At 48.4% G+C, this 22,244-nt stretch overlaps 1 protein-coding gene and 2 pseudogenes across 1 annotated transcript; 2 read left to right on the top strand and 1 right to left on the bottom strand.

Moving 5' to 3' along the window:
- Positions 1–2,923: 2,923 nt before the first annotated feature.
- LOC130842779 (small Cajal body-specific RNA 20) lies at positions 2,924–3,031 on the bottom strand (annotated as a pseudogene).
- Positions 3,032–5,719: 2,688 nt separating this feature from the next.
- On the top strand, positions 5,720–7,819 carry LOC130842012 (zinc finger protein 281). The gene has a single exon (XM_057718657.1). It carries the CDS (start codon positions 5,735–5,737, stop codon positions 7,541–7,543), a length of 1,809 nt encoding a protein of 602 aa, XP_057574640.1. The 5' UTR covers positions 5,720–5,734; the 3' UTR covers positions 7,544–7,819.
- Positions 7,820–18,092: 10,273 nt separating this feature from the next.
- Positions 18,093–18,240, top strand: LOC130842790 (small Cajal body-specific RNA 20; annotated as a pseudogene).
- Positions 18,241–22,244: the final 4,004 nt, after the last annotated feature.

Below are 22,244 nucleotides of genomic sequence, written 5' to 3'. Positions count from 1 at the left end.
TTTCCTCCCTTGCAGAGGCGAAGGCCTTGGAGATCTCGCTTCCTGGAGAGCGGGGAGAGGAGCAGAAGGCTCAGTCGGAACCCGAGCAGGGAGCAGCCGCGGAAGGGAAAGAGGCGGGAGACCAAGGAGGAGAAGGAGAAGAAGGCGTTGACGTCGGCCCGGGACCGCGGGCCCGGAGGGCCGAGAAAGCCGCGAGGCGGAGGCGGGCGTGGGAGGCGGCGATGGCGGAGAGCAGGGCGGGGAGGAGTGGCCCCCGCGGGCCGCCGTCGAGGGTCCACATGGCCGCAGAAGGGCAGCAGCGGGTCCGCCTCGCCAGATTCACGCAGGTGCAGGTGCAGGAGCTGGAGGGCCTTTTCCGGCGCACTCCGTACCCCAACCTGACCAAGCGGTAAGGTGGCGCCTGGGGTGGCGGCGAGCGGGCAGCGCGGTCTGGGCGGCGGGCGGCGCTCTCGCGGGTCCCTGTCCTGGGCTGGGGACCTGGAAGCTCCGGGGCCTCAGGCGGGCCGGGACCCTGCCCCCGCACTCGGGGCCTAGGGCGGGGGCGGGGGCTCTGCCTGGTGGGAATCCAGGTCAGTATTTCCCTGAGTTGTTTGAATAAGCCCCTTCTGGAAGCTCTGTTGCCGGCCAGTTAAAGTAAATAATGAGTTGCCTGAGGCAAGGGGGAGGGAATGCCGGTTGGGGTCTACTTTAATTTAAAATTTTGAACGTCAGTTCTTCACGGATTATATTTGCATTGATATATTTTAAAATCGTGATTTTGAAAATTATCTTGACTAGTGATTTTTGTACATTCCCTTAACTTTTGCTCTTGTGAGAAAACTAGCTCTAACGCAGCCCTCTAGCTACAGATTACAGAATGGTGTACTAGCTCAGTGCTGGGGAGCTGGTGATAAAAATTTTCTTACATAAGCTCAACCAAAGAATGAACAGCAGTGTGTGGCGACCTTTTGTAGGACGTACTCCAACCTGTTCATCACTGATGGATCCACTGACGGATCGAACAAGCTATTTTAAGGGTCTAAAGTAATGCCTAAAATGGGCAAGAGAAGTGGTTGAAAGCTGGTAACGATATTTTGTCAGAGATTTTATTCATCTTTGAAGTTGGTGACACTAAAAGCAACTGTGAATTCGAATTTCATTAGTTCTTGGGAACTCGGCCTCCTTTACCAATAAGACTTGGCTCTCCTTAAATACTTTCTCAACTTACTTTCACTGTAAATCCTGAAAATGTGTCATTTTTCCTACGGCAGAAATTGGTTCTGAAAATAAATCGCTGATACGTTTTAGAAAAGAAAATTTTTACAGGATGAAATAACATCCTATATTCAGTTTCATCCACAGCCCCCAATACTGAACACTTCCAATTTTCTCCCCTCAGACAGGAGATTGCGAGGTGCATGGGTGTGACTGAGGCCAGAGTGCAGGTCAGTAAACCTGAAAAAAAGCAAGCTGGCAGGGCAGCCAATCTAAAACCTGCTTTGGGGCTTGGACTCCTTCGTCCTGGACATTCTCACATTGGTTTGTTTTTGTGACCTTTTCCTTGTTTGGGAAATATGGTAAACTTTGGGGTCTTGGTTGGTGGTAAATGGGATAAGTAAACCCCAGTTTTGGAAATTGCCCATTACCAGAAGAACTTGATTTCCTGAAGGAAATAAAACTACCATAGTATACTATTCCTTGTTCACAAAGGTGAACATTATATATATATATATATATGTACGCCTTTTTATAATCTATACCTATATAAACGTCTATATATTATATGGTACTGAATTATGTACACGCACATGCACACACACAAAGTTCACTTGCTTCTAACACTGGTATCCTTTAGGTGCCACTTCTGTGTGGAGTCACACTGAGGTTAAGTCTGAAGTTGATATTATTCAAATTAATGCACCGAGGGTTCCAAGTATATTGAGTTATTTAAAACCAAGCATAAATATTTTGCATGAGGAGTCAATTTATAAATACTTAGGCATTGGAGTGAGGGGATGATTCACACTCAGAACACAACAGATGAGCAACCAATGTATGTTTAGTTAAGCTGACACTGAGGGGAGAGGAGAGCACAAAGTCCAAGTCCGGTCCTCCCACAGCTGTTCTTTTGTTGTCTTTTGCACAGAGAGTGGTTTCTTGCTTTTAGAACAAAATAAGATTCTCGCAGGACTTTCTTTAGTGTAGAAAATATTTTCAGGACATTAGAACTTTTGGGAGGTAGTGTCAAACACCATCTTGTCAGCTGATGAAGGAGGCACTTGAACGCTGAACACTTTCCAGAGGCACGGGCCCGAGCTGGGAGGCACAGCTCACAGTCTTTGGGTCCTGAGGTGTCCCACTGGAGGCAGCTCCCTGCCTAGGGCAGGGCTTGCCTTGCTGTCAGTGTGCTGAGGGGTGGGTCTGACATCCTTGCCCTGATGCTTGTGGTGCCCTTCTTCTCCTGCACCAACTCAGGGCTCTTCCTCGCTACCCCAGCCTGGAGTCCTGCAGGGACCCTGTGCAGGAGACCCAGCTGGGAGCAGAGGGATGGAGCAGCCTGGCTGCTGCCCAAGTCAGTCCAGGCAGGGAAAACAGTGAACTTCCGCCCTAGTGAGATGGCCTCAGATGCCCTTCTACAACAGCCCCCACGCCTGGACCCCACTCCTGGCGACATCCACTGGGACCCAGCGGTTGTCTAGTAGGAGGGCAGGAGGTGAGAGGCCCCCTCCCTGGCGGGCATCAGTGGAGTAGATGACCACTTGTTGGGGGTGCATGTGTCCTTGCCTGGGGATAGGCAGGTGGCCCAGCTACTTTGGGGACAACCTAGGCCAGGATCAGCTCATGAGAGCCTGGCAGTGTCCCGGGAAAATCAGAGGCCCAGTGCCCAGTGCTGCCACGTGAGGCCCAGCCTGGTGTAGACCAAGTATGAGCTCCCAGCAACTGCAAATGTCTGAGGTAGGAAAACAAGGCTGCCCAGCTCATGGCAGCCCTGACAGGGATCCTCCAGGGCTGATCTGGGCCTCCAACCCAAGGGCTGAGGAGAAAAGAGACCCCACCCCAACACACACACACACACACACACACACACACACACACACACACACACACACAGCGCCCTATGGGAGAGAGGCCCTCTCCTGCAGGAGTTTCTAAGTGTTTCCTAAAGTAGTAGAGAGAGTGACAGCTCTAAGTCTTCATTTTCTGGAGTTCTTTGATATGCCAGCGTGAAAGCCTTGCTAACATAATAGGTCATGCATTATAGTGGAGTGGGAGGGTGAGTTACAACCATCTAAATATGTCTAAATAACAAAGAAACTAAAATAACAATTCCTGACAGAGTTGCTCTCACCTGAGAAAGGAAGAAGATAGGCAAGAGTTATACAGAGTGGAGCCTATGCGGTGAGGATTCCTCATACATCCAACGTTTTGAGACTACCAAAAGCATTCATGATAGTCTCTTGAGGACTGTTTAATATCTGAGGCTTTTCTCCCTTTTTGTGGTACTGTGAGGAAGAGATGGGTTGTGTGGAATGTGTTGGTCGTGGAGGATGCCTCTGAGTTCAGGCGGGATTCTTCCCTGTGGTAAGGGGAAATCCGTTTTCTTTTCCTCTCCCAGTGAGGACAGATTTGTGAGTCAATGGATCAGGACAGATTATTTGAGACTATAGAAAAGCCAAAGTTATATCAAAGGAGTATTTTGGGGGACAAAGGAGGAAGAAAAAATAGAGAATAAGAAAAATCAGGATGAGTTCACCAGCTTTGCTGCAGAGAGGGTGTGTGAGGGCAGTGGTGGACAAGGGCTGCAGAGCTGGTGTGGGGAGAGGGGCTCTGGAAAGCAGTGCTGGCAGCTGAGGCCAGGGGCTGGGCTCACAGTCAGGTCTGGCCAGGAGTTGGGAGGCCCAGGCCTCTGCTTCCTCAAGCAGGCAAAGCAAGCTCAGAGGAAAAGAAAAACTGAAGTTTTGGGGACCTCTTCCTCAGTTTACACAGTGGGGTCTTAATGGAGTTCAGAAGGGAAAAAGAGCAACAAGACACAAGTGAGGAAAAGAGAGAATGTTTTCATCAGTTTCCAGACTCTACAGCCTGAATCTCTGAAAGAAAAATTTAATGGATCCCCTCCCTTGTTTTGCAAATACCGTAAGAATTGTTTTATGACATCAGTATTGGAAACATGGAAGTAGTGTCAGCCTGAGCCTCTGTGAGCCAGCTGTGCATTTTACTTCCATTTATCCAGGTTTGACCACTGCTACACTGCATCCCCCCAAAATGAGCTCCATTACACTGGCTGTTTAAGACCACATATTCATGCAGCAGCAGGACCCAAGTACTAAGATGGGAGAGGGGAAATGAGGTGACAGAGAGGAGGCCCCTTGGTCTCTGGGAAAATTTGCAGAGTGGAAACATCCAAACATACTAAATATGATGTAATTCCTTTCACTGGGATGCTGAGGGAGCAGCAGAGTCCACAGGACAGGTTTTCCTTTCAGTTAATAGGTGGCAGATATTTAGCGAGGAGCCATTATTGTGACTCCTCACCCACGTGCTTGTGGACTGTCTTCCTACAATGCAGGTTGTACCCTCTTGCCTTAAGCACAAGGTTCAGGATGGGGATCTCCTGATTGAGTAGCGGGGCCTAGAGGCCCAACCACTCTGGGCAGCAAGGGTCTGGTCCAAGGTCCTGCAACTGTAGCCAGAGCAGAGTGAGCTGACCTGGTCCCGAGCCCAGGAAGGTTTGGAGGGTGGGGCAGGGTGGAGAGTGCAGAATTCACGGTGGTGACAATGGTCTGCCTCTTTCCCCCAAACTCTTGGCTGGGCAAAGATTTTAAGAGTTTTAGTAAATTTGGGCTGAGTCGGCCTAACCATTCATTACTCCTATGGTTTAACATTAAGGCAGTGTCCAGGGCTTCAGCTACACTGGTGTCCAGCAAGACAAGCCACAAAGTCCAAGGGCCCCCCGTGACCCGACCTCCCTCACAATACCATCTCCATCTTTTTAACCATCCCGAGGTTCCAGAGGATGAATGACCCTTTAGTCATGGGTTTTTCAGAATTGAGGCCATTCTCCTGTGTGATTTTAAAAGGCAGCCACTTTTTCCTATGCTCAACTTCCCCAGAACTAAGGCGACACCTGCCCAGTGAGTAAGGGTTAGCGGCAGCTGGAGCTGATGGTCCGTTGTCAGGATGCAGACCTACCAGGCATCGTAATAGCAGCAGGGACCGAGTGCAGTTGGTCAGCTCCACCTGCACATGAGAGTGGGGGAAATAATAGTGAAGGTGGCGGGAGAGAGACAAAGCCATATGCCAGTCCAGAGCCTGGCACGTGGTCAGTGCTCCTTAATGGCAGTCGGGGCTAAAGTGGGGAGGGTTTTCAGCTAAATATCCCAAGATATTTTAGCAAGAAGGAAGTAGCTTTTCCTGATGCAGTTTAAAATCTTCGGCCCCGAGTGCTCCCAGCTGCGATTTTTCGTGTCTGACATGAAATGCTCAATATACTAACTCAATCCCGTTTCCTCTCTGATTGAAGGTTTGGTTTAAGAATAGAAGGGCGGCCCGGAGGCCGAAGCCGGAGTCTCAGGGAAGCAGGGCCAAGAGGAAGCCGGGCGCGGCGGCGGGGGACGCGGAGGGCGCCGTGCTGTCGCCCAGCCAGAAGCCGCACGTCTGCGACCACTGCAGCGCCGCGTTCCGCAGCTCCTACCACCTGCGGCGGCACGTCCTCATCCACACCGGCGAGCGGCCCTTCCAGTGCGGCCAGTGCAGCATGGCCTTCAGCCAGAAGTACCTGCTGCAGCGGCACGAGAAGATCCACAGCCACGAGAAGCCCTTCGGCTGCGACCAGTGCAGCATGAAGTTCATCCAGAAGTACCACATGGAGAGGCACAAGCGGACGCACAGCGGAGAAAAGCCACACAAGTGTGACACTTGCCAGCAGTATTTCTCAAGGACGGACCAGCTGCTGAAGCACAGGCGCAGGTGCGGCGAGGCCCTGGCGAAGGGGGCGCCCGGCGCGGAGCCGGGGTCGTCCGGCAGCCACGGCGGCGTGGGCAGCCTGGCCGCGTTGTCTCAGGGAAGCACGAGTTCCTCCAGGAGGAAAGCCAAGTCCAAGGGCCTGGCCGTGGAAAACAAGGAGCCCAAGACCGGGAAAGCCAGTGAGTCCCACGTGCCGAGCAGCATAAACATGCAGACGTACTCGGTGGAGATGCCCGCCGTGTCCTCCGGTGGGGGCATCCTCGGCTCCGGCCTGGACGAGCTCCAGAAGAGGGTGCCCAAACTCATCTTCAAGAAGGGCAGCAGGAAGAGTACCGACAAAAACGACCTGAATTTTGTGTCGCCGCTACCAGACATCGTGGGACAGAAGCCCTTGTCCGGGAAACCAGGTGGCTCCCTTGGCATCGTGTCAAACAACAGCGTGGAGACCATCAGCCTTCTCCAGGGTGCAGGTGGCAAGCAAGGTCAGATAGGCAGCAGCTACGATGATGCCATGCAATTCTCTAAGAAGAGAAGGTACTTACCCACCGCCAGCAGCAACAGTGCCTTTTCCGTGAACGTGGGACACATGGTCTCCCAGCAGTCCGTCATTCAGTCCGCGGGCGTCGGCGTCTTGGACAGTGAGGCCCTGTTGTCCCTTATGGACTCCCCGGCCCTGAATGCGGACATTAAGTCTTGTCACGACAAGTCGGGAATTCCTGATGAGGTTTTACAGAGTATTTTGGATCAGTACTCCAGCAAGTCGGAGAGCCAGAAGGAGGATCCTTTCAGCATAGCAGAACCACGTGTGGATCTGCACGCCTCAGGAGAACACTCAGAACTGGTTCAGGAAGAGAATTTGAGCCCCGGCACCCAGACTCCTTCGAATGACAAGGCGAGCATGTTGCAAGAATACTCCAAATACCTCCAGCAGGCTTTTGAGAAATCCACGAATGCAGGTTTTACTCTGGGACACGGTTTCCAGTTTGTCAGTCTGTCCTCACCTCTCCACAGCCACACTTTATTTCCGGAAAAACAGATATACACTACATCTCCTTTGGAGTGTGGTTTCGGCCAGTCTGTTACCTCAGTGTTGCCATCTTCGTTGCCAAAGCCTCCTTTTGGGATGTTGTTTGGGTCTCAGCCAGGTCTTTATTTATCTGCTTTGGATGCCACACATCAGCAGTTGACACCTTCCCAGGAGCTGGATGACCTGATAGATTCTCAGAAGAACCTAGAGACTTCTTCAGCCTTCCAGTCCTCATCTCAGAAACTGACTAGCCAGAAGGAACAACAGAAGAACTTAGAGTCCTCAGCAAGCTTTCAGATTCCATCTCAGGAGTTAGCTAGCCAGATAGAGCCTCAGAAGGACGTAGAGCCTAGAACGACGTACCAGATTGAGAACTCCGCGCAAGCGTTTGGCTCTCAGTTCAAGTCGGGCAGCAGGGTGCCAATGACCTTTGTCACTAACTCTAACGGAGAAGTGGACCATAGAGCAAGGACTTCAGTGTCAGATTTCTCAGGGTACACAGACATGATGTCCGACGTTAGTGAGCCGTGCAGTGCCAGAGTAAAGACCCCCACCAGCCAGAGCTACAGGTGAGGTCCCAAGAGTGACCGGGCTGCAGGTCTTCTGATGGAATTTCTGTTTTCTTTTGAGAACACTGCCATTGGAATGTTTCTACACGATCCTGTTAAGAATAATGTAATGCCCTTTCAATGCAACTTTTCATATTTAGTTTATTTTGTTAGAGTGATTTTAGCTCTGTTTCTATTGATTTTTAATCAAAATCAATAGATTAAAATAGTTTGACATTCGAAGTGACGATGTTTAGCAATCAAATTTACATGTATAGATCGTCAGGGAATAGCCCAAAAGTTTTAAAGGCAAAAAAAAAAAAAAGAAAGAAAAAAGAAAACCACCAAAAAAACTGTACAAAAACAAAACAAAACAAAAACCACAAAAAAAAAAAACCCCACAAAACTTTGTTGCTAGGATTAAGGTTATTCTAATTGCTTTACTCTCAGGAAAGTGTTATAACGCATGGGAATTCTGTACGTTATCACCGTAATGGAATATCCAATTTACAGGTAGTGTGAGAATACATTTCACCACTTCAGTAAGGGAGCGAAAACATTTCAAATCGCCGTCTCCATCTGGGCTGATCCAAAATTCTGAGATGTTGGCTACCTATATTTTGTTGCAGCTTTTAAATGTACTCTGAACTTCCAAACCACATTCATTCCAGCCTGGTAGAACAAATATTCTTGGATCTTTGATCAAAGCCTGGAATGATAGCTTTAATAAAAGAAGGAAAGAAAAAAAAAGCACCCTCCCCTTATCCCAGCTGTAGCAAGGCTGTGACTCCGTCAAGAGTTGATGGGCACAGTGTTGAAGCCCAAGCGGCTGGTTGGTTCCAGTGTTAGAACCCAAGTTGGAATTACATCATTCTTTGAAATTTGGGGTGTGTGTTATTTATTATACATGGCCTGAGAACATTGTTCTCTGTCTCTGTTACTACCTGTTACCCACACTTCTGGGGTTTTTAATGTTATTTTTGTTCTTAACCCGTCCTCTCGGAGAGTTCTGGGCCTTCCTTGTTCCCTCTTCTCCCTGTCTGGACAGCTTGGATTTGAGAATGGTCCACATTCCAACAGGTAACACGTTTCGCATTTCCTCTGCTTTTCGGCATCCAAACACCAAACAACAGAGGAAAAGTAAACATCCCCCTCCCCCCTTTTAACAGCAGAACCCACATGTGTCCATGTATAATAAAGCCCCACACACTCGGAGCTGTGGGTATTAGTAAGGTTCCAGCTGGTGACAGAGCTGATGTGAGGGGCGAGAGTATCTCATTTGGTCATGACCTCAGAACCTCTTTGTGAAATTGCAGCCTGTGTAACGTACATTTTAAAAGGGTGCGCTAGTCAGTATTGTACAGGGGTCTTGTAAGGTCATCCAGACTTGCTATGAACGCTAATTGCCATTTGAAGCCGCTGGTAAACAGTGGCTCTGCTCTAAACCACTTTTTAGCAATTGTATTTTTTTCCTGATTATATTTTTAATGTACTTTGATGTTTATGCTGATGAGTTTTTTATGTATTTTTGGTGATGTTTCAGTCTTATGTACTCTTCTGACGTCAGAAAAGTACCACTGGTTGTTTGCAGTCTTGTTGTGTAATCAGCCTACCACAGGCTTCCACGTATAATAAAGTAATTAATATTGTGCAAGTGTAAAACACTTCTGTTATGAAAGCAGTGTTTGGAAAATGAGAAATTATTTAAAATGGTTACAAAATACTAGTTAATTTCCTTTCCCCACTTTCCTCCCTTAAGTCCGCTCTACCAGCTAAAGGGTCACTTATTTGTCATTGCAGGAATCTTAGAAAATGTGTTTAATCCTCTTAAATACACTCAATACTAAAAAGTCTGTATTTCTTATTTTGCTGAGTGCGGTAAATTGTGTTGGGTACAGAGTACGCGCTGTAATCAGAGGATGGAGAGGACCTTCCCCACTGTATCTCTTGAGCTGTATGGTTTTTCTCCAGCGTTTTGTTTTATACAGGTTATGAATTTCTTTACCTTTTTCTGTGTGTACTGAATACTGCATATGTACTATTCTGATTGTTTGCTCTAGTTTACTACCAATAAAAGACCTGTTAATCACACACACACACACAAAAAAGAACAGAAGTGCCAATTGGCGGAGACATCAGAGCGCATTTGGGATCCAGACCATGGCGCCCTGTGTTTCTGGTCCCTCCTGTCGCCATCGGCTTGGGTGACCCTGCAGTACCATCATGATTTGGAAGCGGGATTGCATCTGGGATCTTCTGCAGGCACTGCCACTGGGGCAGTCCCCAGAGCCATCCTTGGGGCTGCCCCTGCCGGCCCGGCCGCCCCTGCCGCCCTTCCCTCCTCCGCTCTTGCCACCTCTGCCCTGCCTTCTTCCACCTTTGCTTCCCTGTAGCTGCCCTCAGGTGGCTCAGCCAGGTCCCCTGTCATCAGTGGTCCTTCTGTAGCCCCCATTTCCTATTGAATGGTCTCTGTGACAGTTTTTTTCAAAGTGCCTTTGAGCCAGATTCAAATTCCTCACACCTCACCACCAAGAACAGTTCCCCAAATGCCTGCCAGTGTATTACATAAAAGTAGCGTTATTGGCCCAGTGTTTTACGGCATGTTTTTGTATTTTCAATACAGTTGTGAATTCTTTGCATATTTCTTCTGTGTGTCACATGGGGTTCGTCAATTTCATGGAAATTGCTAAGCCAATGCCATTCACACCGAATGCCCAGGAGGCCTCCTTTCACGTAGCAACAGCCCTGAGTCACCATAGGTAGGCCACCCACATGTCAGAAGGTTCCTAGGTGCCCATGAGGGGTTTATACAGACCTATCTGTTTTCTTCCACCCTCTCCTCCAACACTCATCTTCCCGCAACCCTGCCCCAGGGGACCACCTAGATGTGCAGGACGAGGGGCAGGAGTCTCTAATGGGAGAACCGTGTGTTTCAGGGCAGGCCTGAGCCCCGTCCATGGTGACGATCTCAGGTACAAGGAGGACTCCAAGGGACACTTCCCACAGTGGCTACTCACAGGGCTTTATGGAGGAGAGGGAGCAGGGCATCATCTGGTCCTCTCCCAGTTCTGTTCACCTCCTTCCCTTTCGTGGAGGGGGCATGAGGATAGAAACCACTCTAGCAGGAGGGAGGGTCCTATCTCTGCAAAGGTGACACAGGAGGGGGTTCCATCTAGGCGAGTGTGAGGCTCTTCTTCCTCCCCTGCTCCCCCCCCTCCCCCCCTCCGTACATGGACAGCTAATCACATCTCCTTCCCCAGCTCAGAGCTGACGATGTGGACTTCAAATCTATTTTGTCACCTTGCACATCCTCGGGAGAACCCTGGTTCCAGCTAATTCAACCCTGAAAGGGAGCCCCTTGGTGGAGTGCTGCCTGAAGCCAGGAGGTGGTGGTCCCTGAGCCCTGACCCAAGACAATCACTGTATTGAAAAGAAGCAGGTAGACCTTGCCTTTGTTCATGCTGCCTTCTTCAGATGGAGCCGCCAGGTAGAAAATACACACACACACGCAAGCACAGACAGATAACACATGGCTATGCACCCTATATCACACATCTCTGATATATACACAAACATACCCAGAAGGTACCTGGGACACAAGCACAATGCGCTTCTGTTATTAAAATGACACTTCTGAAATTTTTTCTTGCGGCCTGTTGTCCTTACCATCAGTTATTTCACGTTTGATGCTGAGAAAGAATGTGGCTCTCTGTCCACCTTGGACTTGGGGTGGGTGGGTGAGGGGCTCATGTATAATTGAAGCAGCGTCCATGCTGCCTGGCTGCTTTATTTCCACTGGCACACACAGTGCTTCTTGTTGGCAGGACGACCCCAGCCTTAGGAAGAGTTTTGCTGAGGGACCCAAAAGTGTTTACAGGGCTACATCAGGTCTGGGAGGTAGCACTGCAGAGGGTTCTTGGAACCTGGACATCTGAGATCTCTAACCTAGATAGGAATCTCCTCCTTCTTAAGCCTTGTCCCACTTCTTATTCCACTCATACCCTCTACCACAGTCTATCCACAATACTTATTTTTCCCTTATATCACTTTTTTTACTTGTAGTAAAACTGAAATATTATAAAATTACCCGTTTCAAAGTGTGCAGTTCAGGGGCATTTAGTACATTCACAATGTTCTGCCACCATAACCACTACCTACTTTCAAAATATATTCATCGGGAGTTCCCTGGTGGTCCAGCAGTTAAGACTCCGTGCTCCCAGTGCAGGAGGCCCGGGTCAATCCCTGGTCAGGGAACTAGATCCCGCATGCCGCAGCTAAGAGCCTGTATGACACAACTAAAAGATCCCACATGCCACAACTAAAGATCCCACATGCCACAACAAAGAGCCCACACGTGACAACAAAGATCCCGCATGTTGCAACTAAGACCTGACGCAGCTGAATAAAATAAACCATCTTCATCACCCCAAAATGACACCCCTTTTTATTTAGCAGCCATTCCCCAGTCCCCCGTCCTCCAGCCCCTGCCTACCACTAATCTGCTTTCTGTCTCTATGGATTTGCCTACTCTGGATATTTAAGATTCATGGACTCATACACTATGTGTCCTTTTGTGCCAGCTAATTTCACTTGGCATAATGTTTTTGAGGTTCATCCACATTGTAGGAGGTATTTGTACTTCATTTTTTTTTTCTCTATGTGCTATTATATGTTAAGATTTATATGTGACCAAAGAACTGAAGGGGGCCCTGATGTAAAAAGTACAAGAAAATATTAAGTTTAAAACAAAACCAAATTATTTTAAAGGGAAGAGAAGAAACTGCTTTCAAATCTCAGATTTCTCTTACCAAGTCAATAAACTGCATTGGATTTTATAATCACTAATGTAAGGAGAATAATAGGGGTGTATCGTTTTTCATTTTCTGACAACATAAAACATATCACTTTAAATGAAAGAACTATGCCCTACGTCCAGGAAACTAGGGTCAATCGATAATCACCTGGATCTTTATATAAAACCCCTTCAGTGAGTCAGAGAAAAATAAAGTCCTTTTGATAAAACAGGCAACATGAGAGAGATACTATATTTTTCATTCCACAGGTGAGGAAATTGTGTCCGTCCGGTGGTTGGGACTCACCACTTTCACTGCCAAGGGCCCTGGTTCAATCCCTGGTCAAGAAAGTAAGATGCCTTAAGCCACGCAGCGTGGCCAAAAACAAACAAACAAACAAAGAAAATACCAAAAAAGAAACCAACCCAGTCATTTGCTTAAATCAGTAGTGGAGCAGAAAATCCAGGGTTAGAATTGCATGCTTGCCTCTGAACGTTCTGGGTGTGGGGTTTGGAGAAGAGGAACTTTTGGTTTTTATTGTGTAGTATCAACACTTTTAAAATAAGATGTACTGATGAGTTAATTACGTCATAAAGAGTTAATTCAGCTTCTAGAATACACTTTGTAGATAGTGACCCACAGAACAAATCTAAGCTGTCACTATGTAAGTTGCCAAAACAGATTTGGGCAGGTGGCTGGTTGTACTCATCATTTAGTCATCAAACAAGTACCTATAATGCATGATTTCTGGTAGGAAGTAAAATGATACTATCATTTCTCCTAACTAGCTATCATCTATTTCTATATATAGCATAATGTGACATGATTCTTTATGGTGTAATACAAGTGAGCCAGAGGGAACCTCTGTATATTGATTCTATATTGTTTACTTCTTCACAGCAGGCCAGGACCCCTTAGCTCCAAAGTACCTGTTCAATTGGTTTAAGTATAGGCTGAATGAGCAGACAGCCATTTGGAGCCTGCCTGCTCTGCATATCCCAAGGAACTGCACTGAACACCTGCTAGCCATAAATGAGAGAAATTCTTTGGTTATAACAGCTCTGCTGCCTTTCAGAGCTCTCTGACCTAAGGACTCCCTGCACTGTGTGGCTCTGACATCATCTAGACTTATAGGTCCCCTCTCCAATTTCTCTCTCCACTGGGGGTTTCCCCCTTGTCCTCTGCCCTTCTGGGAGGTGGCCCCCATGGTGTAGCCTTTGTGCGGTTTCACGCCGTCAGGGACTTGCCTGGATGTAAACCTGTCAAGTCAACGCCCAAATAAAGCTCACTGTGTGCTTCTGCCACTTCACAGTCCTGTCTTTTCCCTTGATCGACCCTAAAATTCCTCTAACTTACAAGTCGTGATGAGGAAAGAGGAGGATTTTGAAGATCATCTAGAAACTGATATGGGGTCCACCGAGTCAGCAGGACAACTGGCAAAATGATCTTAGCTGGGATTCAAAATTTAAGATGCCTCTGTACCAGTTTTGCATTTCTTATTTCTTAAGCTCTTTATCGGAGTATAATTGCTTTACACTGTTGTGCCCGTTTCTGCTGTACAACAAAGGGAATCAGCTGTACATACATCCCCATATTCCCTCCCTCCCGCGACTCCTTCCCACCCTCCCTATCTCACCCCTCTAAGTCATCACCAATCTTCAAGCTGATCTCCCTGTGTTATGCAGAAGCTTCCCACTAGCTATCTATTTTACATTTGGTAGTGCATATATGTCAATGCTACTGTCTCACTTCATCCCAGGTTACCCATCGCCTCCCATCCTGTGTCCTCAAGTCTGTTCTCTACATCTGCATCTTTTTTTTAAGCTCTTTATTGGAATTTAATTGCTGATAGTGAGGGTGGGAAGGAGTCAAAGGAGGGCGGGAATATGGGGATATATGTATAAATATAGCTGATTCACTTTGCTGTACAGCAGAAACTGGCACAACAGTTCATCTGCATCTTTATTCTTGCCCTGCCACTGGGTTCATCAAGTGCCATTTTTTAGATTATTTTGGCATTTCATTTTTATGAGTTGTATTATATGAAAGGAAAATTAAAATGTAGTCAGTATTGCTAAGAGAGCTCTCCTAAATGGAGCTGGGAGGCCAGTGAGGAAGTGTGACTTCTGCATGTCTCACTCTGGATGGAATCTCAGTTTTTGACCACTAGCTGTTTTGTTTGTTTGTGTATTTTGTTTTCTTTTTGTTTTTGTTTTTTTGCTGTGTTTGGTCTTTGTTGCTGCACGCATGCTTTTCTCTAGTTGTGGTGAGGTGCAGCTACGCTTCGTTTTGGAGCACAAGCTCTAGGGGCGTGGGCTTCAGTCGTTGTGGTGCATGGGCTCAGTAGTTGTGGCCCACTGGCTTAGTTGCTCTGCGGCATGTGGGATCTTCCCGGCTCAGGGATGGAACCCATGTCCCCTGCATTGGCAGGCAGATTCTTAACCACTGTGCCATCAGGGGATTCCAACCACTTACTGTCTTCACAGAGGCACCCAGAACACCTGCGCAATGTTCCAGAAACTCAAGATACTTATTGAACTCTTACCCTAAAATAACTCAGGACAACCTATTCCTTAAGGACAAATATTTCCTGTCTTGTATCAGGGTCAGACAACTTTCACAATCTTGCTTTTTTTTTTTTTTTCCTTTATAAGCCCCTGAGTATTTCTTTTCCCCAGAACACCTTTTCAGTTTTACCCAAATCTGTGTCTCTGGAATTGCAATTCCTAAGTCCCCAAGTAAACTGTCTTCTTATTGCCAGCCTTCTGCATTTCTTGGTCGACAATTACAGTCTATATGTTTCATGCTCTCACCCTCTGCTTCATTAACCTGGCCAAGCAGTAGTGCCAATATTTGAGTGAACCCATGACACTGGAAATAACTTTTGGGGTGAGAGGTATCAGGCTGCTCTGTGAAGGAGCTCAGCATGCCTGGATGGTTCCCCCACTAGGCAGTTGCTAGCCTTTGTAAGCCCTGTGGCCCTAAATACACAAAAAAGAGAGCAGTGCATGCCTCTGGACTGAGGGTGGGCTCCCCCTGACCTGATAATGGGCTCCAGTGGGAGGAGCTTCCCATGGGCAGGCTAATGACTTCTGGTACTTAAGGGGAGCAGAATTTGCCCCTTTGCTTATCTTTAGCTGGTTCTTTTTAAGAAACAGCAGACAGAGGGGAAGTTCTGAATACCGACTAGAAGTTACTAGAGGGGACATCTCCATTTGATACAGCGAGTCTCTCTGTACCTGGAAGAGGGGGGACCTGAATCACTAGAAAGTCTTATCAGTGGAGGAGGCAGGCAAGTTAAATCTGCATAACAACCATACCATTGTTTACTATGCTTTTCCTAAAAGCCTCCCATGACTGGCTCCCCCATCCCCAGCACCTTTTTTTCTCTGTAGCTGGTATTTAAGGTGGTGCTTTGGGCCACTACCCGGAGTTATTCAGTTTTTCTGGGCCTCTCCCGTGTATCCAGGAGTCATACATGTTACTACACTTCTGTTTGCTCTTTTCTTCTTAATCTTTTATTGTGGTGGGGGGAGGTGTCGGTTGTCCCAGCCCAGAACCTGGAAGCGTAGAGGGAGAATTCTTTTTCTTCTCTGGCAGTACTTAGAGCCGGGAGGGTGTCCTTCTCCCCATCTACTGCTATGGCAGGTTAAGGAGCCCACAAGGCAGACCTCGCAGGCTGAGGCCAGAATCCTAAGGGTATGTAGAGGAGTCACCTTTGTAAATAGCGACCCTGCTGTGCTGCTGTCAGGCTTGCATCTGGGACTGAAGAAGGCATCATCCTAACCCCTCCCCAGAGGAACATGGAGACTCCAACCCTTGGGCTGAGCTGGCTAAAGTGTTTGCTGAAGTGACTAAGGCAGAGACGTTGATATTCCTGTCCCTCCCAGGAAGGAGGGGGCTGTCCTACTGAACAGGTACTTCAGGCCACCAGGTGTGTTGTGGGGGAGTAAGCTCCACCTAATGGGGGCTGAAGATAAACAACTGGCTGCCATAGTCCAGTTAGGAAAAATAGTGTCCCTACTAAGGGATCCCTCACAAAGAGTGTGCAAGGTGACACGGATCCCCGGAGGATGCTTTATCCTGGTCCACATTACATGTACCGTCTTGATGTGCATTTTGTGGGGTGGAGGGCTCCCAACATAAGGCACGCCTCATAATTACTGAGGCAGAATTAATGGAAAATATAGGCTGAGCCCTCTTCTCTCTGTCTGTCGCCTCAGTTTTGCTCTCCATCTTACTATACGTAGGTCCTTGTGCTGCATGGATAGGTAGCCTAAAAAAGCCAGTGTAATGGAGCTCATTTCAGGGGGATCCAATTGTACTGGTGGTCAAACATGCATAAACAAAAACGTCAGAGTGGGCTCACTGAGGTATAGGCTGATACTAGTTCCATATTTGCAATACTGGTTTTGCAAAACAACTCTTACTGCATTTGCAGAATGGGGGGAGGACATCGATTAAATTTTTCCTTGCCCAGATGGAGAAAAGATATATACTGTATGATCTCGTTGATATGTGGACGTGAGAGAGACCCCACCAAACTCATAGAAAAGGAGATTGGAACTGTGGTTAACAGAGGCCGGGCTTGGGCGAGGGGGAACTGGATAAAGGTGATCAAAAGATACGGACTTCCTGTTATACGAAAAAGAAGTCCTGCGGAGGTAATGTACAGCCTGAGGACCATATTTAACACTGCTCTATGGGATACATGAAAGTTGTTAAGAGAGTCACTCCTGAGAGTTCTCATTACAAAACAATTTCTTTTTCTTCTATTTTGTATGTATATGAGATGATGAATGGGCACTAAACTTATCGTGGTAATCATTTCATGATGCCTGTAAGTCAAATCATTATGCTCTGCCCCTTACACTCAGAAACGGGAAAAAATTTCTTTGGGACATTCATGCTGTAGACTGTGGAAATAGATGACAACATTCTCTTACCCTCATCTGTTTCTTGTTGCAGTTTTTCCCTTCTGAACTCCATGAAGAGACCACTGTGTAAACCTAGGGGAAGCAACTCAAGAAAACTTCAGTTTTTCTTTTCCTCTGAGCTTGCTTTGCCTGTTTGAGGAAGCAGAGGCCTGGGCCTCCCAAGGCCTAGCCAGACCTGACTGCGAGCCCAGCCTGTGGCCTCAGCTGCCAGCACTGCTTTCCACACCCCCTCGCCCCCCACCAGCTCTGCAGCCCCTGTCTATCACTGCCCTCACACACGCTCTCTGCATTAAAACAGGTGAACTCATCTTGATTTCTTTTTTTCACTCTATATTTTCTTCCTCTTCCCCCCACCAACTACTCATTTGATTTAACAGGCTTTTCTGTAGCCTCAAACAATTAGTCCTGATCCATGGACTCACAAATTTGTCATCACTGCAAGAACAAGAGAAAACGGATCTCTTCCTCACAGTACCACAAAAAGGAAGAAAAGCCTCAGGTAGTAGAAATTCCTCAAGAGACCATTCGTGAAGCATTTGGTAGTCTCAACAAGTTGAATGTGTGAGGAATCCTCACAGCATAAGCTCCACTCTACATGACTCTTGCTTTACTTCCACCTTTCTGAAGTCTGTGGAATTTTGTGCGAAATTGTTGTTTTAGTGTGTTTGTTCTTTAGACATATTTCTAAGGTTGCAACCCACCCTCTCACCTCCACTATAATTCATAACCTACTATGTTAGCAACACTTTCAGGCTGACATATCCAAGAATTCCAAAAAATGAAGATTTAGAGCTGCCACTCTCTCCACTACTTTACCAAACACTTAGAAAGTCCAGCAGGTGAGGGCCTCTCTCCCTTGGAGCTGTGTGTATGTTGGGGCGGGGGGACTCTTTTCTCATCAGCTCCTGGGTTGGAGGCCCAGATCAGCCCTGGAGGATCCCTGTCAGGGCTGCCACGGGCTGAGCATCCTTGTTTTCCTATCTCACGTATTTGCAGTCGCTGGGAGCCCCTACTGGGTCTACACCAGGCTGTGCCTTACGTGCCAGCACTGGGCACTGGGCCTCTGGCATTCCTGGGACACTGCCAGGCTCTCATCGGCTGATCCAGGCCTAGGTTGCCCCAAAAGTAGCTGGGCCCCCCGCCTGCCCCCAGGCAAGGACACAAGCACCCCCAACAAGTGGTCACCTACTGCATAGAAAACCTCCACCAGTGAGGGGGCCTCTCACCACCTGTCCACTTACTAGACAACTGCTTGATCCCAGTGGATGTCACCAGGAACGGGGTCTAGGCATGGGGGCTGTCACAGAAGGGCATCGGAGGCCACCTCACTTGGGGGGAAGCTCACCATTTTCCCTGTCGGGACTGACTCTGGCGCCAGCCAGGCCGCTCCATCCCTCAGCTCCCAGCTGTGTCTCCTGCACAGGGTCTCCTGCAGGACTGTGGGCCAGTGGGGGCAAGAAAGTGCCCTGAGTCGATGCTGGAGAAGAAGGGCAACCCAGGCATCAGGGCAAGGAAGTCAGACCCATTCCTCAGCACACTGGCCTCAGCGCAAAGCCTGCCCTAGGCAGAGAGCTGCCTCCAGTGGGACACCTTGGGACCCAAAGTCTGTGAGCTGTGCTGCCCAGCCCGGGCCCTCGCCTCTGGAAAGTGTTCAGCGTAGAACTGCCTCCTTCATCAGCTGACAAAATGGTGTTTTACCAAAGCTCTAAAAAATCGGAACTCCTAAAAATATCTTCTTCACTAAAAAAAAGTTCCAAGAGCATCTTATTTAGTTCTAAAAGCAAGAAAGCAGTCTCTGTGGAAAAGACAACAAAAGAACGGCTGTGGGAGGACCTGACTTGGACTCTGTGCTCCCCACTTTCTCATCAGGATCAGCTTCACTAAACATACATTGGTTGCTCATCTGCTGTGTTCTGAGTGTGAATTACTCCTCACTCCAAAGCCTAAGTATTTACAAATTCACTCCTCATGCAAAGAACTTATGCTTCGTTTTAAATAATTTAAGGTACTTGGGCTCCTTGGTGCATCAATTTGAATAATGTCCACTTCAGACTTACCCTCAGTGTGACTCCACACAGAAGTGAAACCTAAAGGATATGAGTGTTAGAAGAAATTGAACTTTTTGTGTGCATGTGCTTATATATAATACATTAACATATAATGTATGTTTATATGGGTATAGTTTATACAAAGGTGTAAATAAATAGATATACATATATACATGCATATATATATATATATGTTCACCTTTGTGAACTATAATGTGGAAGTTATTTTCTTTTCCTTTAGGAAATCAAGTTCTTCCGCTAATGGGCAATTTCCAAAAACTGGGATTTACTTATCCCATTTGCCACCAACCAAGACCCGAAAGTGTAAACCTTATTTCCCAACACGGAAAAGTCTATAAACACAAACCAATGTGAGAATGTCCAGGACAAAGAGGTCCAAGTCTCAAAGCAGGTTTAGATGGGCTGCCCTGCCAGCTTGCTTTTTTTCAGGTTTACTGACCTGCACTCTGGTCTCAGTCACACCCATGCGCCTTGCAAGCTGCTGTCTGAGGGGAGAAAATTGCAAGTGTTCAGTATTGGGGGCTGTGGATGAAACTGAATAGAGGATGTTACTGCATCCTTTAAGAAATTTCTTTTCAGGAAAATATCAGGGATTTATTTTAAGACCCAATTTCTGCAGTAGGAAACCTCACACATTTTCAGGATTTACAGTGAAAGTAAGGTGACAAAGCATTTAAGGAAAGCCAAGTCTCACTGGAAAAGGAGGCACAGTTCCCAAGAACAAAGGAAATTCCCATTCACACTTGCTTTCAGTGTCACCAACTTCAAAACTGAATAGAATCTCTGACAAAATACCTTTACCAACTTTCAACCATTGCTCTTGCCCATTTTAGGGATTACATTCGACCCTTAAAATAGCTTGCTGGATGGATCAGTGATGAACAGGTTGGAGTATGCACGTCCCGGTAGATAGGAAAGGTCGCCACACACTGCTGTTCATTCTTTGGTTGAGCTTACTTGAAACAGTTTTTTATCACCAGCTCCCCAGCTACGACCTAGTACATTCTGTAATCTGTAACTAGAGGCTTGCGTTAGAGACAGCTTTCTCACAAGAGCAAAATTTAAGGAAATGCACAAAAAGCACTGGTCAAGAGAAATAATTTTCAAAATCACTCTTTTAAATATATCAGTTGACGTATAATCCATGAATAACTGACGATCAACATTTTATATAACCTAGCCTCCAACCCTGCATTTGCTCCACCACGCCTCAGGCAACTCATTGTCTGTGTTAACCTGGGTCCCACAGAGATTCCAGAAGGGACTTATTCAAACACAGCAGGGAAATACTGACCTCCATTCCCAACAGGCAGAGCCCCCGCCCCCACCCTAGGCCCGCAGTGTCCCCAGTGTGGGGCAGGGACCCGGCCGCCTCCAGGCCCCGGAGCTTCCAGGTCCGGAGCTCAGCACAGGGACCCGCGAGAGCGCCGCCCGCCGCCGGGACCGCGCCGCACGCTCGCCGCCCCCCACCCCCCACCACCCCTCGAGCCGCCCGCTTACCGCTTGGACGGGTTGGGGTACAGAGGGCGCCGGAAAACGCCCTCCAGCTCCTGCAGCTGCACCTGCGTGAACCTGCCGTGGGGGACCAGCTGCTGCTCGTCTACGGCCTCTGGACCCTCGACGGCGGCCCGCTGGGGCTGCTCCTCCCCGCCCTGCTCCCCGCCGTCGCCGCCTCCCGTGCCCGCCTCGGCCCCTGCCAGGGCCCGTGCCTTGGCCTCGCGGCACTCGCCATCCTAGGCGCCTGTGGCTCCCGCGCCGACATAGCCGCCTTCTTCTCCTCCTTGGTCTCCCGCCTCTTTCCCTTCCGCGGCTGCTCCCTGCTCAGGTTCCGACTGAGCCTTCTGCTCCTCTCCCCCCTCCCCCGGAAGCGAAACCTCTGTGGGCTTTGTCTCTTGCAAGGGAGGAAAACCAAAAAGAAAGATCAGGCTGTGGAGAGAGCCCGGCTGTCGGGAGGAGGTGGGGAGGGACTGCCTGTGAGGGGGGTCTTGCTCCTCGCCCCTCCCTGGAAAAGGCCGTTTCCTGGAACTGGCGGAAACGAATGCACCGCCTGCCACTGACCTTGAGCTTCTTCCAGGTCCTTGTCAATGCAGGGCCTGAGATAGCTGGCGACTGTGGCATCCGCGTTGGCATCTGCATGGGCATAGGCGGGGAGGAAGCTCCATGTCCTGAGTGCTGTCGAGGAGGCTGTGTGCTTTAGCGGAGGCCACGCTGGATCTCCTGAGACCCCGGCTCAAGACTGAAGGCTAGAGCTGTGACCCGCGATCTGGCACACTTAGGGCTGCTCTGGCATGTGGTCAGGTTTCAGGGAGTCTGGTTAGACACCCCCTGTGGGTTTACTGCCGGCTGCTGGGGTTGGGTCGCCTGAGATGCGCCTTCCATCTCGGCTTGGGCGCACGCCCCAGGGGCGCTGGTAGGAAGCATGCGTGAGAGCAGAGCTCTGGGGCCCTAAGTTGCAGCTTAGCTGACTAAGTGCTCTCCACGTGGTCGGACCTCTTTCCAGCCAAAGCAGCTATGCCCCATTGTGGACATCTCTCTCTCTAAGAGAGAGATCTCATAGACCTTGGAGAAATGTTTGGGATTATCTCTTGGTCCTGTCCTCCATATCCAGCAGCCCATGCTAAGCAGGGAACAGTAACCATACTAAGACGGTGGCCCCTTGCTGTCCGCGGGGGATTAGTTCCAGCATCCTCCTTGCATACCCAAATCTGCGGATGCTCAAGTCCCATAGTCCGGCGTCCTTATCTGCTGATGCGAAACCCACCGACCTGCAGGGACGCCTGTATATTTTTAGGGAAAAAAAACCTCTGTTTAAGTGGACTTGAAAGTTCAAAGCCATGTACTTCAAGGGCCAACTGTAGTATTAGCCAGGAGTTTCCTTGCTCTGAGTTTTTGCAACGAGGTTGAAGTCAGAGCCTGCCATACTCCCT

This window comes from Hippopotamus amphibius, chromosome X, assembly GCF_030028045.1.
Source record: "Hippopotamus amphibius kiboko isolate mHipAmp2 chromosome X, mHipAmp2.hap2, whole genome shotgun sequence".
Taxonomy (NCBI): Eukaryota; Metazoa; Chordata; class Mammalia; order Artiodactyla; family Hippopotamidae; genus Hippopotamus; species Hippopotamus amphibius.
Note: the sequence above shows the minus strand (reverse complement) of the source record. Positions and strands in the feature narration are given on the sequence as shown.

Bases quoted from the DNA above. Each gene is read 5' to 3' on its own strand.
- LOC130842012 (XM_057718657.1), top strand. From the start codon at position 5,735: ATGGCCTTCAGCCAGAAGTACCTGCTGCAGCGGCACGAGAAGATCCAC.